The sequence below is a fragment of the Carlito syrichta genome, unplaced genomic scaffold (genome assembly GCF_000164805.1).
Source record: "Carlito syrichta isolate Samal-C Ts95f unplaced genomic scaffold, Tarsius_syrichta-2.0.1 Scaffold91562, whole genome shotgun sequence".
Taxonomy (NCBI): domain Eukaryota; kingdom Metazoa; phylum Chordata; class Mammalia; order Primates; family Tarsiidae; genus Carlito; species Carlito syrichta.
In genome coordinates, this window is record NW_007035658.1 from 286,846 (window position 1) to 300,399 (window position 13,554).

General features: G+C 43.5%; 1 protein-coding gene across 3 annotated transcripts in view; it reads left to right on the forward strand.

Moving 5' to 3' along the window:
- Positions 1-7,055: 7,055 nt before the first annotated feature.
- ZNF106 (zinc finger protein 106) overlaps positions 7,056-13,554 on the forward strand; it is a 58,395-nt gene continuing 51,896 nt past the window's right edge. For 2 of the 3 annotated variants that reach the window (XM_008059343.2, XM_008059351.2), the window contains exon 1: positions 7,056-7,141. In XM_008059343.2, coding sequence (XP_008057534.1) covers positions 7,088-7,141 — 54 coding nt within the window. In that variant the 5' untranslated portion in view covers positions 7,056-7,087. The remainder of the gene's footprint in view (positions 7,142-13,554) is intronic. The other variant, XM_021712970.1, reaches the window with a different exon arrangement.

Sequence of the window (13,554 nt, forward strand, 5' to 3'; positions counted from 1 at the left end):
GGCATGCTACGACACCGGGCTAATTTTTGATTTATTGTAGAGACGAGGTCTTGCCAAGTTGCCAGGGCTAGTCTCGAACTCATGGGCTCAGGCAATCCACTTGCCTAGGCCTCCCAAAGTGCTAGGGTTACAGACTGAGCCACCGAGTCGGGCCCTTTTTTTAATTTTTTAATTTGAGTTGAAGTTTCACTCTGTCGCCCAGGCTGGAGTAGAGTGGCATGCTCATGGCCACCGCAGCCTTGACCTGCTGGGCTTAGGCCATCCTGTTGCATCAACCTTCCAAGTAGCTGGTACTATAGAAGTGCGCCACCATGCCTGGCTAACTTTTTTGATTTATTGTGGAGACAAGGTTTCACCAAGCTGCCCAGACTGGTCTCGAACCCCTGGGCTTAGGCAGTCCTCTCTTCTCAGCCTCCTAAAGTGCTGGGATTACTGGCTTGAACCACCGTGTCCGGCCCTATTTACTGAACTTAAAGATAACACAAGTGACTTTATCTTTGGCTGGAATCATATCAATGCAGTATTTAAATAGTAGGTCTTCCTTTTTTTTTTTTGAGTTGGAATCTCACTCTGGAGGGCAGTGGCATGCTCACGACCACTGCAGCCTTGACCTGCTGGGCTCCTGCGATCCTTCTGCCTCAGCCTTCCAAGTAGCTGGAACTACAGGCGCACACTATCACGCCTGGCTAATTTTTTTTGATTTGTTGTAGAGGCGAGGTCCGCCAAGTTGCCCTGGTGGGTCCTGAACCCGCAGGCTCAGGCAGTTCACTTGCTTCAGCCTCCCGAAGTGTTGGGAAGGTCTTCCTTCCTTTTCACCAGTTGTACTTTTGTTTGTTTGTTTGTTTGTTTGTTTTGAGTTGGAGTTTCACTCTGTCACCCAGACTAGAGTGCAGTGGCACGCTCATGACCACCACAGCCTTGACTTGCTGGGCTCAGGTGATCTTTCCACCTTGGCCTTACAAGTAGCTAGAACCCCAGGCATGTACCACCATACCCAGGTACTTTTATAATTTATTGTGAAGATGAGGTCTTGCCCTGTTCAGGGTGTCTTGAACCCCTGAGCTTAGGCAGTGCTATCGCCTCTGCCTCCGAAAGTGCTGGGCTTACAGGCATGAGCCACCGTACCCTGCTAGGTTTTTTTTTCTTTTTTCTGAGTTGGGGTCTTACTCTGCCACCATCACAGCTCATGGCAGCCTTGACCTCCTGGGCTCAGGCGATCCTTCTACCTCAGCAGGCTACAGGCACATGATACCATGCCTGGCTAATTTTTAAATTTTTTTGTAGAAATGAAGTCTTGCTATTTTGCCTCAGCTGGTCTTGAACTCCAGGGTTTAAGCAATCCACTTGCCACAGCCTCCCAAAGTGCTGGGATTACAGGCATGAGCCACCTTTTTTTTTTTTTAAGAAAATGAAAAGGCCGGGCACAGCATTTTGGGAGGCTGAGGCGAGAGGATTACCTCAGCCCAGGGGTTCGGGACCAACCTGGGCAACTTGGTGAGACCTCATCTCTACAATAAATTTTAAAAAGTTAGCCGGGCATGGTAGTGGGCGCCTGTAGTTCCATCTACTTGGAAGGCTGAGGCAGGAAGATTGCCTGAACCCAGCAGGTCGAGGCTGTGAGTGTGCCACTGCATTCCAGCCTGGGTGACAGGTGAGACTTCAACTTAAAAAAAAAAAAGGGAAAGTAAAAATGAATGTTCTTAATACATGCAGATTAGAAACATAGAGCTTGTGAATGGAAAAAACAAAAAAAAGGAAGTCTTTGGTTAAAAGATGAATATAGAATATTTTTATTATACTGTATGACTTTATTTATTTATTCATTTGAGTCAAGATCTCACTCTGTCACCCAGGCTGGGATGCAGTGACAAGATCATAGCTTACTGCAGCCTTGAATTTCTGGGTTCAGGTGATCCTTCTGCTTTAGCCTCCCAAGTAGCTGGGGCTACATGTCTTTGCCACCACTATCAGCTAATTTCTTTTCTTTTTAATTTTTTTGGAGATGAGGTCTTACTATATTGCTCGGGCTGGTCTCAAACTCCTTGGTACAAGTGATCTTCCTGTCTCATCCTCCCAAATTGCTGGGATTGCAAACATGAGCCACTGTGCCCAGCCTGTGACTTTCTTTTTCCATTTACTAGAGGTTAATGTTTTTGACTTTGTTAAATGGAAACACAGCTTATATTTTGGTGCTTAATTCTCAACTGAGTAAATATATAAAATCCATAGTAACTGCTGTTGTTTGTGCCAGAAAATCATACTTTTTCATTGACTTTATTACTTCTAAGCTTTTGCTCCTGCTTTGCTTTGATGGTTAATACTCTGAAGCAGAATTTGAAATATTTCTGGACATATCTTCTTTATCAGTTTCCCCAACCATTAGAATAGTGAGTGCTGAGTGTTAGCGATATGCGGTGGCTTGTGCTTGTGATCTCAGCTATTTGGGAGGCTGAAGCAGGAGGATTGCTTGAGCCCAGAAGTTCACGGCTGTAGTGAGCTGTGATTACATAACTGCACCCAAGCCTGGGCAACAAAGCAAGATCCTATCTCTAAATAAATGAAATAAAAATAATAGTGCTTGATGTTTAATAAGTGTTTGTTGAATGAAATCACAAAATAATACATGTAGGTAGTAATTAAAGTTGAAGTAACTGTTAAGGTGTAAGGAAATTAAAATAATAAATATACTATAACACTTAACAACGAAGTGATTTATGTTAATTTTGAGATTTAGAAAATTGATGGTAATATTGAAAGTGTAATTAATACTGTACCTATCTGTAAAGGTAAACTTCTTGTAGCTAATTGGCATTCACCTTTCTCAAATGTCCAAATTTTTACCCTATAATCTATTTTGGTGTTTTGGACATTATTTATTGAATAAAATTATTTAGCCATTCAGTAGTGTTATGAAGTGGGTTGCGGCAGTAAGAAAACTGCTAAGTGATCAGGAGAGTGGCAAACCTTAAGGCCTCTTTCATTGGTCCTTCTGCCATATCATCTAGGAGTTATAGATTAAGCTAGGGTAGCTTATAACATCATCATGTCAGTTTTAAGATCTAAGGAATGAACCCCATATTCATGAGGAAAGTGAGGAAGCAGATACATCTATTTGAGCCTCATGTTACCGTGTAGAGGGAAAAACAGTGCTGCTTGGGAAGTGGATTTAAATTTTCATGTATAGCATCTCTAGCAAGAACTCAAGAGGAAAGTATGCTAGTGCTAGAGGACTGTAAAATAGAAAACCTTTCGGTCTTATTCCAAAGCCCAGTTTTTTTGTTTGTTTGAGTTGGAGTCTCACTCTGTCGCCCAGACTGGAGTGCAGTGGCATGCTTCCGGCTACCGCAGCCTCGACCTGCTGGGCTCCAGCGATCCTTCCGCCTCAGCCTTCCGAGTAGCTGGAACTACAGGCGTGCACTACCACGCCCAACTAATTTTTTATCAATTGTAGAGATGAGGTCTCGCCAAGTTGCCCGGGCGGGTCTCGGACTCGCTGGCTCAGGCAGTCCACTCACCTTGGCCTCCCAAAGTGCTGGGGTTGCAGGTTGAGCCACCGAGCCCGGCCCAAAGCCCAGTTTTTACACAGCTTCAGTTCACATTTACTAACTTAAGATACATAGTTACATTTGGAATAGTTCAACAAATAGTTTGGATTGCTTATGCCAGACACTGTTCTAAATGCCAGAAATATACTATGAAGAAAATATACAAAGTCCTTGTTCTTTGTGTGCATTTTTTTTTTTTGAGTTGGAGTCTTGCTCTATTGCCCAGGCTGGAATGCAGTGGCATGTTCATGGCCACTGCAGCCTCGACCCACTGGGTTCAGGCGATCCTTCAGCCTCAGTCTTCTAAGTAGCTGGAACTACAGGCATGGGCCACCACACCCAGCTAATTTTTTTTATTTATTGTAGAGATGAGGTCTTGTCAAGTTGCCCAGGCTGGTCTTGAACCCGTGGGCTCAGGCAAATCCTCTAACCTTGGCCTCCCAAAGTGCTGGGATTATAGGTGTGAACCATCGCATTGGGCTTAAGTCCTTATTCTTTTTTTTTTTAATTATTATAAAGATGTTGGGTACAATTCAGGGTTAGGTATACAAACGTTGGTTATGCAGGTACCCTTGTTGAAAGTTCTTATTTTTTTTTGTTTGTTTGTTTTTGAGTTGGAGTCTCACCCTATCGCCCAGACTGGAGTGCAGTGGCACACTCCCGGCCACCGCAGCCTCAACCTGCTGGGCTCCGGTGATCCTTCCACCTCAGCATTCCAAGTAGATGGAACTACAGGCGTGTGCTGCCACGCCCGGCTAATTTTTGATTTGTTGTAGAGATGCAGGCTCAGGCAATTCACTCACCTCAGCCTCCCAAAGTTCTGGGATTACAGGCTGAGCCACCAAACCCGGCTAAAAGTTCTTATTCTTAAGGAACTGAAATTTTTTTTCTTCTGCCTCAAGCCATGTAAGGAACCTAAATTTTATTTATTTATTTTAAAATTTATTTATTTATTATAATTTTTTTTTTGAGTTGGAGTCTCACTCTGTCACCCAGGCTGGAGGGCGGTAGCACGCTTCCGGCCACTGCAGCCTCGACCTGCTAGGCTCAGACGATCCTTCTGTCTCAGCCTTCCACGTATTTGGAACTATAGGCACATGCCACCATGTCCGGCTAATTTTTTTGATTTACTGTAGAGATGAAGTCTTGCCAAGTTTTCCAGGCTGGTGTTGCACCCGTGGGCTCGAGCAGTCCTCTCACCTCAGCCTCCCAAAGTGCTAGGATTATAGGCGTAAGCCACCGCGCCCAGTCAGGAACCTAAATTTTAATTGAGGGAGATAGAGAATAACAAATGTATATTGTGTCAGGTGGTGAAAGGTGCTTGTTTCAGATATCTCTTCACAAACTGTTTCATCATAAGCTTTTCTAAAATTGATTGGCAGCTATTTTATTTTTTCTCAAAAGTCTGTGGGCTGAAAAGGTCTTATCTGGGGTTCATCTGTTGGTATCACTTGAGATCTCTTGTTGAACCTGGAACCCCCAAGATGGTTCACTCATGGCTGTCAGTTGGTCCTGGTTGTTTGGGTACTGGTCAGTTCTCTTCCACTTGGCTTTTCCCTGTAGCTTTAGCTTCTGGGCATGGTGGCTAGATTCCAAGAGGCAATGTGATAAGTGGGCAGAGGCAGAAGGTGCAGATTTTTGAAAACCTAGCTCAAAAGTTATTTAGTGACACTTCTGCCACATTTTATTGACCAAAATAGTTCACATGGAAGGAAAACTGACTGCACGTGGCAAGATCCTATTATAAAAGAACACATGGAGTAGGAGATATTGTTGGGGGCTTCTGTGGAAACATGGTCTACCACAGTGCTATTAAAAAAAGCATTAAGAGCCAGATGTGGTGTCTCACACCAGTATTCCCAGCACTTTGAGAGGTGGAGGCGAGAAGATTGCTTGAGTCCAAGGGTTCAAGACCAGCCCGGGTAACTTGGCGAGAACTCATTTCTACAATAAATCAAAAAATTAGCCTGGTGTGGTGGCGCGTTCCTGTAATTCCAACTAGTTGGGAGACTGAGGCGGAAGGATCCCTGTCCAGCAGTCGAGGCTGCAGTGGCCGTGAGCATGCCACTTCACTCCAACCTGGGTGACAGAGTGAGACTCCAACTCAAATCAAAAAAAACATTAAGCAGGTTAATGGGAGAATGGAGGGACTGGATGTGGGGTGGGGGGGAGTGTGTATTAGAAAGAACAGTTTTATATGCAAGGCCAGGCAAGACCTCCTTTACAAGACAACATTTTATTTTTTTTATTTTTTACTTTTTTTTTTTGAGTTGGAGTCTCACTCTGTCGCCCAGACTGGAGTGCAGTAGCCACTCCCGGCCACTGCAGCCTTGACCTGCTGGGCTCCAGCGATCCTTCTGCCTCATCCTTCCGAGTAACCGGAATTACAGGCGTGCGCTACCACGCCCGGCTGATTTTTGATTTATTGTAGAGATGAGGTCTCTCCAAGTTGCCCAGGCGGGTCTCGAACCCGTGGGCTCAGGCAATCCACTCACCTCAGCCTCCCAAAGGCACAGGATTACAGGCTGAGCCACCGAGCCTGGCTCAAGGCAACATTTTAGATTCCTGGTGGAAATGAGAGAGTGAACCATGAGAACCATAAGGACATCTTAAGGAAGAGCATTCCAGGTAGAGATAACAGCAAATTTCCAAGCCCCAAAGTGGAAGAATTCATGGTATGATCAAGGAATGGCAAGGAAGGCAATGTGACTGGATGGAATGATAGAAGGAGAGTAGTATTATACAAGTCAGAGAAGAAGTAAGAAACAGATCTTGTAGCCATGGCAAGGACTGGATTTCTGTGAGATGGAAGCCATTGGAAGATTCTGAGCAGAAAAATTGTGTACAGATTTAGTATATCTTAATGCCTGGGACCAAAAGTATTGCAAATTTCAGATTTGGGAATATTTGCATTATACCTACTAGCTAAGCATTTCAAGTCTAAAAATCTAAAATTTGAAATGCTCCAATAAGCATTTCCTTTGAGTGTCATATTGGCACTCAGAAAATTTCAGATCTTGGAGCATTTCAGATTTAAAATTTTGGGGTTTAGGATATTCAACCTGTTTATGTTCTAACTTAAATTTTAAAATAATGCCGTTCTGAGAATCTTGGCTGCTGTTTTCAGAATGGACTATAAGAGGACAAGAAAACTATTAGCAAGTCAGATCAGTAAGGTAATGCCATATGAGAGATTATAGATGCGCTATGTGGTAAGAAGTGGTTGGCGTTTGGATATATTTCAGAATAGGATTGACAAGATTTATTGATGAAAGTGAATATTGAGTGAGAAAGAGGAATCAAGGATGACTCCCAAACCCAGGCATTAGGAAAGTTGGCATTTCCAATTACCCTAGGCATTAGGAAAGTTGGCATTTCCAATTACAGAGATGGGGAGGAACAGGGTGGTGGTGAGAATGATACAAGACTTGTAAATTTGGCTGTGCTAATAAGAGCTTAAAAAGCTATTTGGGAAAAAACGTTTACTAAATGTTACTTCCTCATTTTCAGGTGTGCAGTTGAGTGCTTCAGATCTGGTCACTATGGTACGCGAACGAAAATGCATATTGTGCCACATTGTGTACAGCTCAAAAAAGGTAATAAATGGAAGAGGGAGAGTCTGAGGCTTGACGACTATTTTTAAAGAGACATATATTACTAATAGATGGGTCAAAGCTTTTAACAATGTCTTATGCTTCTTTCCTAAACCGTGGTCTCATTGCAGTAACTATATTAGAAACTTCTACCCAGAATTTGAGGAAACTTAAAAGTAGATGATATAGAGAAATTCAGTTAGCAACCAGTTGTAGAGAAAATACCTTAAAAGCCAAAGGTTATGAAGTTATACTACTTTCTGAGATTTTAAAACCATTAGCTAAGGATATAGCATTTATTATATGTACCTGCATTCTGTCTGTGCCTATGCTTGTGCAAAATGCAGCACAGCAGAAATTGTATTAACGGTGTCCCAGATGTCCACAAGGTGGGGATGTTGCTCAAAGAAAAAAAAATGTGTTTTTTTTTTTTAATTTAAAGAACTAAAAGAATATACCTATGCTTTAGGGAAAGTGGTCATAATTTGTCTCACTTTTTGCCTTTTCTTGCCTTTGTCATTTGCTTTCAAAGTAGTGCTGCTTTAGGCTGGCCATGGTGTCTCACACCTGTAATCCTAGTACTTTGAGAGTCTGAAGTAAGGGAATTGCCTGAGCCCAGGGGTTTTGAGACCAGACTAGGCAACATGGTGAGACCTCATCTCTACAGTAAATCAAAAAATTAGCCGAGTGTGGTGGTGTGCACCTATGGTTCCAGCTACTTGAAAGGCTGAGTAGGTCTTGAAAGCCCAGTAGGTCGAGGCTGCAGTGGCCATGAGCATGTCACTGCACTCCTGCTTGGGCAACAGAGAGGGACTCTAACAAAAAAAAAAGTAGTGCTGCTAGCTCAAATACCGAGGAATTTATTCTCTGTGCTTTTAAAATGTTCTTGAGGCCTGGTGTGGTAGCTCACGCCTATAATCCCAGCACTTTGGGTGGCCTAGGTGAGAGGATTGCCTGAGCCCACAGGTTGGAGATCAGCCAGGGCAACTTGGCGAGACCTCATCTCTACAATAAATTAACAAATTAGCTGGACATGGTGGTACGTGCCTGTAGTTCAGCTATTTGGAAGGCTGAGGTGGAAGGATCACTTGAGCCCAGCAGGTTGAGGCTGTGGTGGCTGTGAGCATGCTACTGCACTTCAGCCTGGGCGACGGAGTGAGACTCCAACCAAAAAAAACCCAAAGATGTTCTTGATTGTCATTGGAAATTCAGAGAGCTAGGGAGATGACAGACTAGGCTAGCCAGGGAAATCTAAGTGGAAGCAGTGAACTTAAAAGATATCTATAAGTAAGATGGTTTGAGAGAATGGGAAAGAGATTTTTTTTTTAGTAGGAGTCTCACTCTGTCGCTGCTCCTGGCCACCGCAGCCTCGACCTGCTGGGCTCCGGCGATCCTTCCAAGTAACTGGAATTACAGGCATGCACTACCACGCCTAGCTGATTTTTTGATTTATTGTAGAGATGAGGTCTTGCTGCCCAGGTGGATCTTGAACCCGCGGGCTCAGGGAATCCACTCACCTCAGCCTCTCAAAGGTGCGGGGTTACAGGCTGAGCCACCGAGCCCGACGGAAAGAGATATTTTAGTAGGAGAGCAACATGTACAAAGACACAGAGGTGGAATGGAACATGACAGTTCTAGGAGCTGGAAAGAAGATTCATCTGATCTTGGGAATAGCAGCTCTATCATTTGTAATTTAAGTGAAGACAGTTGAGTTTATATAAATTATCAGGAAGTCAGAATTCTTATGACTACTTTCAGATTGAAGGGAGATAGGGAAAAGATGTAAGATCATAGGCTGATGCTACTTAAAGATGTGATTTCAGACTTTCATGGAGTAGCAGCCCCATCCTGTGATATTATGATTTTACCATTTTAAATCTTCTTGGCATTTTTTCTACTCTGGTTTAAAACGTATTTTCATCTCTTCACACTTTTCCATGATCATAATGAAATCAAATCAAGGACTGGAGTTATCTCCTGCCTTAGGGAAATCCGATTATAGATTTTTAAGCAAGGAAGCGCCTGCTTTAAGTGAGCAATATGCATTAGAAAAGTAACAGACTGGGTTAGTTGGAAGGGATAATGCTGATACTTCTTTTTTTGAGTTGGAGTCTCACTCTGTCACCTAGGCTGGAGTGCAGTGGCACACTCATGGCCACCCCAGCATCCACCTGCTGGGCTCTGGTGCTCCTTCTGCCTCAGGCTTCCAAGTAGCCGGAACTATAACTGCATGCTACCACGCGTGGCTAATTTTTGATGTATTGTAGAGACGAGGTCTCGCCAATGTGCCGGGGTTGGTCTCGAACCTGCAGACTCAGGCAATCCACTTGCCTCGGCCTCCCAAAGTGTTGGGATTATAGGCTGAGCCACCAAGCCCAGCCTGACACTTATTTTTAACTAGGACTATGAATAGTTTATGTTGAAGCTTGCCCTCCTCTAGTTTCCCAAGCCAGTGTAACTTTGGTTTCTCCAAATACATTGTAGAGGAGAAAAGGTTCTAAGGTGACTTGAGTATGGGGGAAAAGCTGCATACTATATCCCTTAGTAACTTGATGCCCATTAACACATGGAAGACTGAGAAGCCCTAGAGTTAAAAAAAAGATGTATATGTCTTATAATACTCAGTGTTTTCCGAATTATTCAACCATGAACCCCGCTGCCACCACCCAGCCTTTAGAAACATTATATTGACTAATATACAAAGAACTAAGAAGTGAAGTTCTGTCTGATATGGTATGCATTTGAGGCTGTTACCTGAATCCTATGACTGTTGTCTAATTATTTTAAAAGCTCAGTTGTCTCACTATTTGCACTCATTCCTTGGAGCAGGATAGGAAAGGATTTTGCATGTAAATTTAGGAAAAGATTAATCAAGTGTTTTAGGAAACCAAAAGTCACATTAAAGCTAGTTTTTTGTTGTTGTTTTTTTTGAGTTGGAGTCTCACTCTGTTGCCCAGACTGGAGTGCAGCCACTCTGGGAGCGGCCACTGCAGCCTCGACCTGCTGGGTTCCGGCGATCCTTCCACCTCAGCCTTCCAAGTAGCCAGAACTACAGGCGTGCGCTACCACGCCCGGCTAATTTTTGATTTATAGTAGAGATGAGGTCTCACCAAGTTCCCCAGGCGGGTCTCGAACCCGCGGGCTCAGGCAGTCCACTCACCTCAGCCCCCAAAGGCGGGAGATTACAGGCTGAGCCACCGAGTCCAGGTTAAAGCTAGTTTTGAATAACATTTTTTTTTTTTTTGAGTTGGGAGTCTCACTCCATCGTCCAGACTGGAGTGCAGTGGCACACTCCCGGCCACCGCAGCCTTGACCTGCTGGGCTCCGGTAATCCTTCCGCCTCAGCCTTCCAAGTAGCTGGAACTACAGGCACGTGCTACCACGCCTGGCTAATTTTTGATTTATTGTAGAGATGAGATCTTGCCAAGTTGCCCGGGCAGGTCTCGAACCCATAGACTCAGGCAATTTACTGACCTTGGCCTCCCAAAGCACTGGGATCACAGGCTGAGCCACTGAGCCTGACCTAAATAACATTTTTATAATAAATATAAAATCAGTTATTATATAAGAGAATAAACTATTTCAATGAATACTGTTTTGGTCATGAATGGTTTTGTTGCAAGGAACAGAACCCACTTAAGTTTAGCTCATGTAAGGGGGATTTGGCATATTAGTAAGAATCTTAATGGAGGAAAAATTGAATAAAAAGAAGCACAGGGACTTGAGAAGGTGTTGTATATTTATGGACTTTTTTCCCTATATTTTGTCACTAACTGTACTGCAGGTATTGTAGTTAGTGATCAGTCAGCTGTATGAGAAGGGATCATGTGTAAACCTGCTCTCTCTATATGAAGTATTTTAGAGATAGGAAGGAAATAATGGTCATCTTCTGTAAAATTGCCATTTAAAGGAAATGTTTTGGATCAGGATCCTGTTTATCATACTGTAGTAAAACTTACAGTACTAATGGGTTGTTGTGTCATTGTACTATTTTTTTTTTAAATTGAAGTCTCACTCTTGTCACCTAGGCTTGCAGTGGCTTGCTCATGGCCACTGCAGCCTTGACCTACAGGGCTCAGGCGATCCTTCTGCCTCAGCCTTCCAAGTAGCTGGAACTACAGGTGCATGCCACCATGCCTGGCTAATTTTTGTGATTTATTGTAGAGATGAGGTCTCACCAAGTTGCCCAGGCTTGTCTTGAACCCCTGGTTTCAGGCAATCCTCTCACCTCTTAAAGTGCTGAGATTATAGGCTGACCCACCATGCCTGGCCCATTGTACTGTTTATGACAAATGAACTGTATATAATGAAAAATCTCATTGCACTAGATGCTTGCAGTGTGACATGGTGTTTGAAATACTGACTTTGGTGTCAGATTTGGGTTTGAGTTCCACTTTGACCACCTGACTCTGATAGGGCATGACTGTGAATATTTTCACACATACTCCTTCAATGCCTAGATCTGTGCTTGACACATAACAAACACTTTTTTTTTTGAGTGGGAGTCTTACTTTGTCACCTAGGCTGGAGTACAGTAGCACACTGCTCACGGCCACCACAGCCTCAACCTGCTGGGCCCAGGTGATCCTTCCACCTCTACCTTCCAAGTAGCTGAAATTATAGGTGTACATCACCACACTCAGCTAATTTTTTTGATTTATTGTAAAGACGAAGTCTCATCAAGTTTCCCAGTCTGGTTTTGAACATGAGGATTCAGGCAGTCCTCTCACCTCTGCCTCCCTAAGTGCTAGGATTACAGGTGTGAGCCACCGCACCCAGCCACAACACTTAATAAATGCCTGGTGAATGAACTAGCTAATTCCCCTACTGCCGTATGTCATTATGAAGTTAATAATAATTTCTCAGCAGTATTTTGTGATTCAAGTGAGAAAATGAGGCACTTGACACAGGGCACAGTAAATAGGCACATTCAACAGTAGTCATAATCCTTTATTATTATTCATGCAAACAACCATTCTCTAATTATAGTATACTGGCTGTATATACTTTAATATTTATTTATTTATTAAGTTTATTTGAGTAGGAGTCTCACACTGTTGCCCAGGCCGGAATATAGTGGCACATTTACAGCCACTGCAGCCTTGACTTGCTGGGTTTAGATAATCTCTGCAGCCTTCCAAGTAGCTGGAATTACAGGTACACGCCATCATGACTGGCTAATTTTTTTATTTATTGTAGAGACGAGGTCTCGCCAAGTTGCCCAGGCTGGTCTTGAACCCCCGGCTCAGGCAATCCGTTCATGTCCACCTCCCAAAGTGCTGGGATTACTGGTGTGAGCCACCGTGCCCAGCTGTATATTCTTTATAGTGGCAAAGGAATAGACATTTACAGCTTTTTGACTTGTGTGTGTATGTGTGTGTGTGTATGTATGTGCACATGTTTGCATATTTTTAAATGGCAGCTTTTCCACAGATTTTATTTTATTTTTTCACTAAGTGTAGGATGAGGGGAAGTGGAGAACCTAGTAAATAAATGTTCATACTTTTCATTTGTTTTTGTTTTGTTTTTGTTTTTTGAGTTGGAGTCTCACTCTGTTGCCCAGACTAGAGTGCAGTGGCTGCTCCTGGCCACCACAGCCTTGACCTGCTGGGTTCCGGCAATCCTTCTGCCTCAGCCTTCCAAGTAGCTGGAATTACAGGCGCACGCTACATACCTGGCTAATTTTTTGATTTATTGTAGAGATGAAGTCTCACCAAGTTGCCCAGGCGGGTCTCGAACCCGCGGACTCAGGCAATCCACTCACCTCAGCCTCCCAAGGCATGGGATTACAGGCTGGGCCACCGAGCCTGGCTCCATACTTTTCATTGGAACCAAACAAATCAATTGGGAAAATAGGGGAGTGGGGAGTGAAGATAAAGGAATGATTGAGCTGCAGTGTTAAAAATATTCTTTAAAATGTTCTAATCTACCATGGAGAGGCTCTGTTATATTTGTAGCTCTTATCTAGAATTGTTGTATCTGTCTATATTCACTCAACAATTCTTATTGACCATTGTATGTCAGGCCCTGGCCAAGATGTGAGTAGGAGTTGTAGCTTACTCTTGAGAAACTCACAGTTAAGTAAGGAAAAAGTATGGATAAAAGTAGCCAGCTAGTTGAAAAGTTAAGTGATTTGAAAATGTTTGTTTTTTTGAGTTGAAGTCTCATTCTGTTGCCCAGACTGGAGTGCAGTGGCATGCTCCCGGCCACCACAACCTCGACCTGCTGGGCTCCGACAATCATTCCACCTCAGCCTTCCAAGAAGCTGGAACTACAGGTGTGCACTACCATGCCTGGCTAATTTTTGATTTATTGTAGAGACAAAGTCTTGCCAAGTTGCCCAGGCAGGTCTCAAACCCACGGGCTCAGGCAATCCACTTGCCTCAGTCTTCCAAAGTGCTGGAATTACAGGCTGA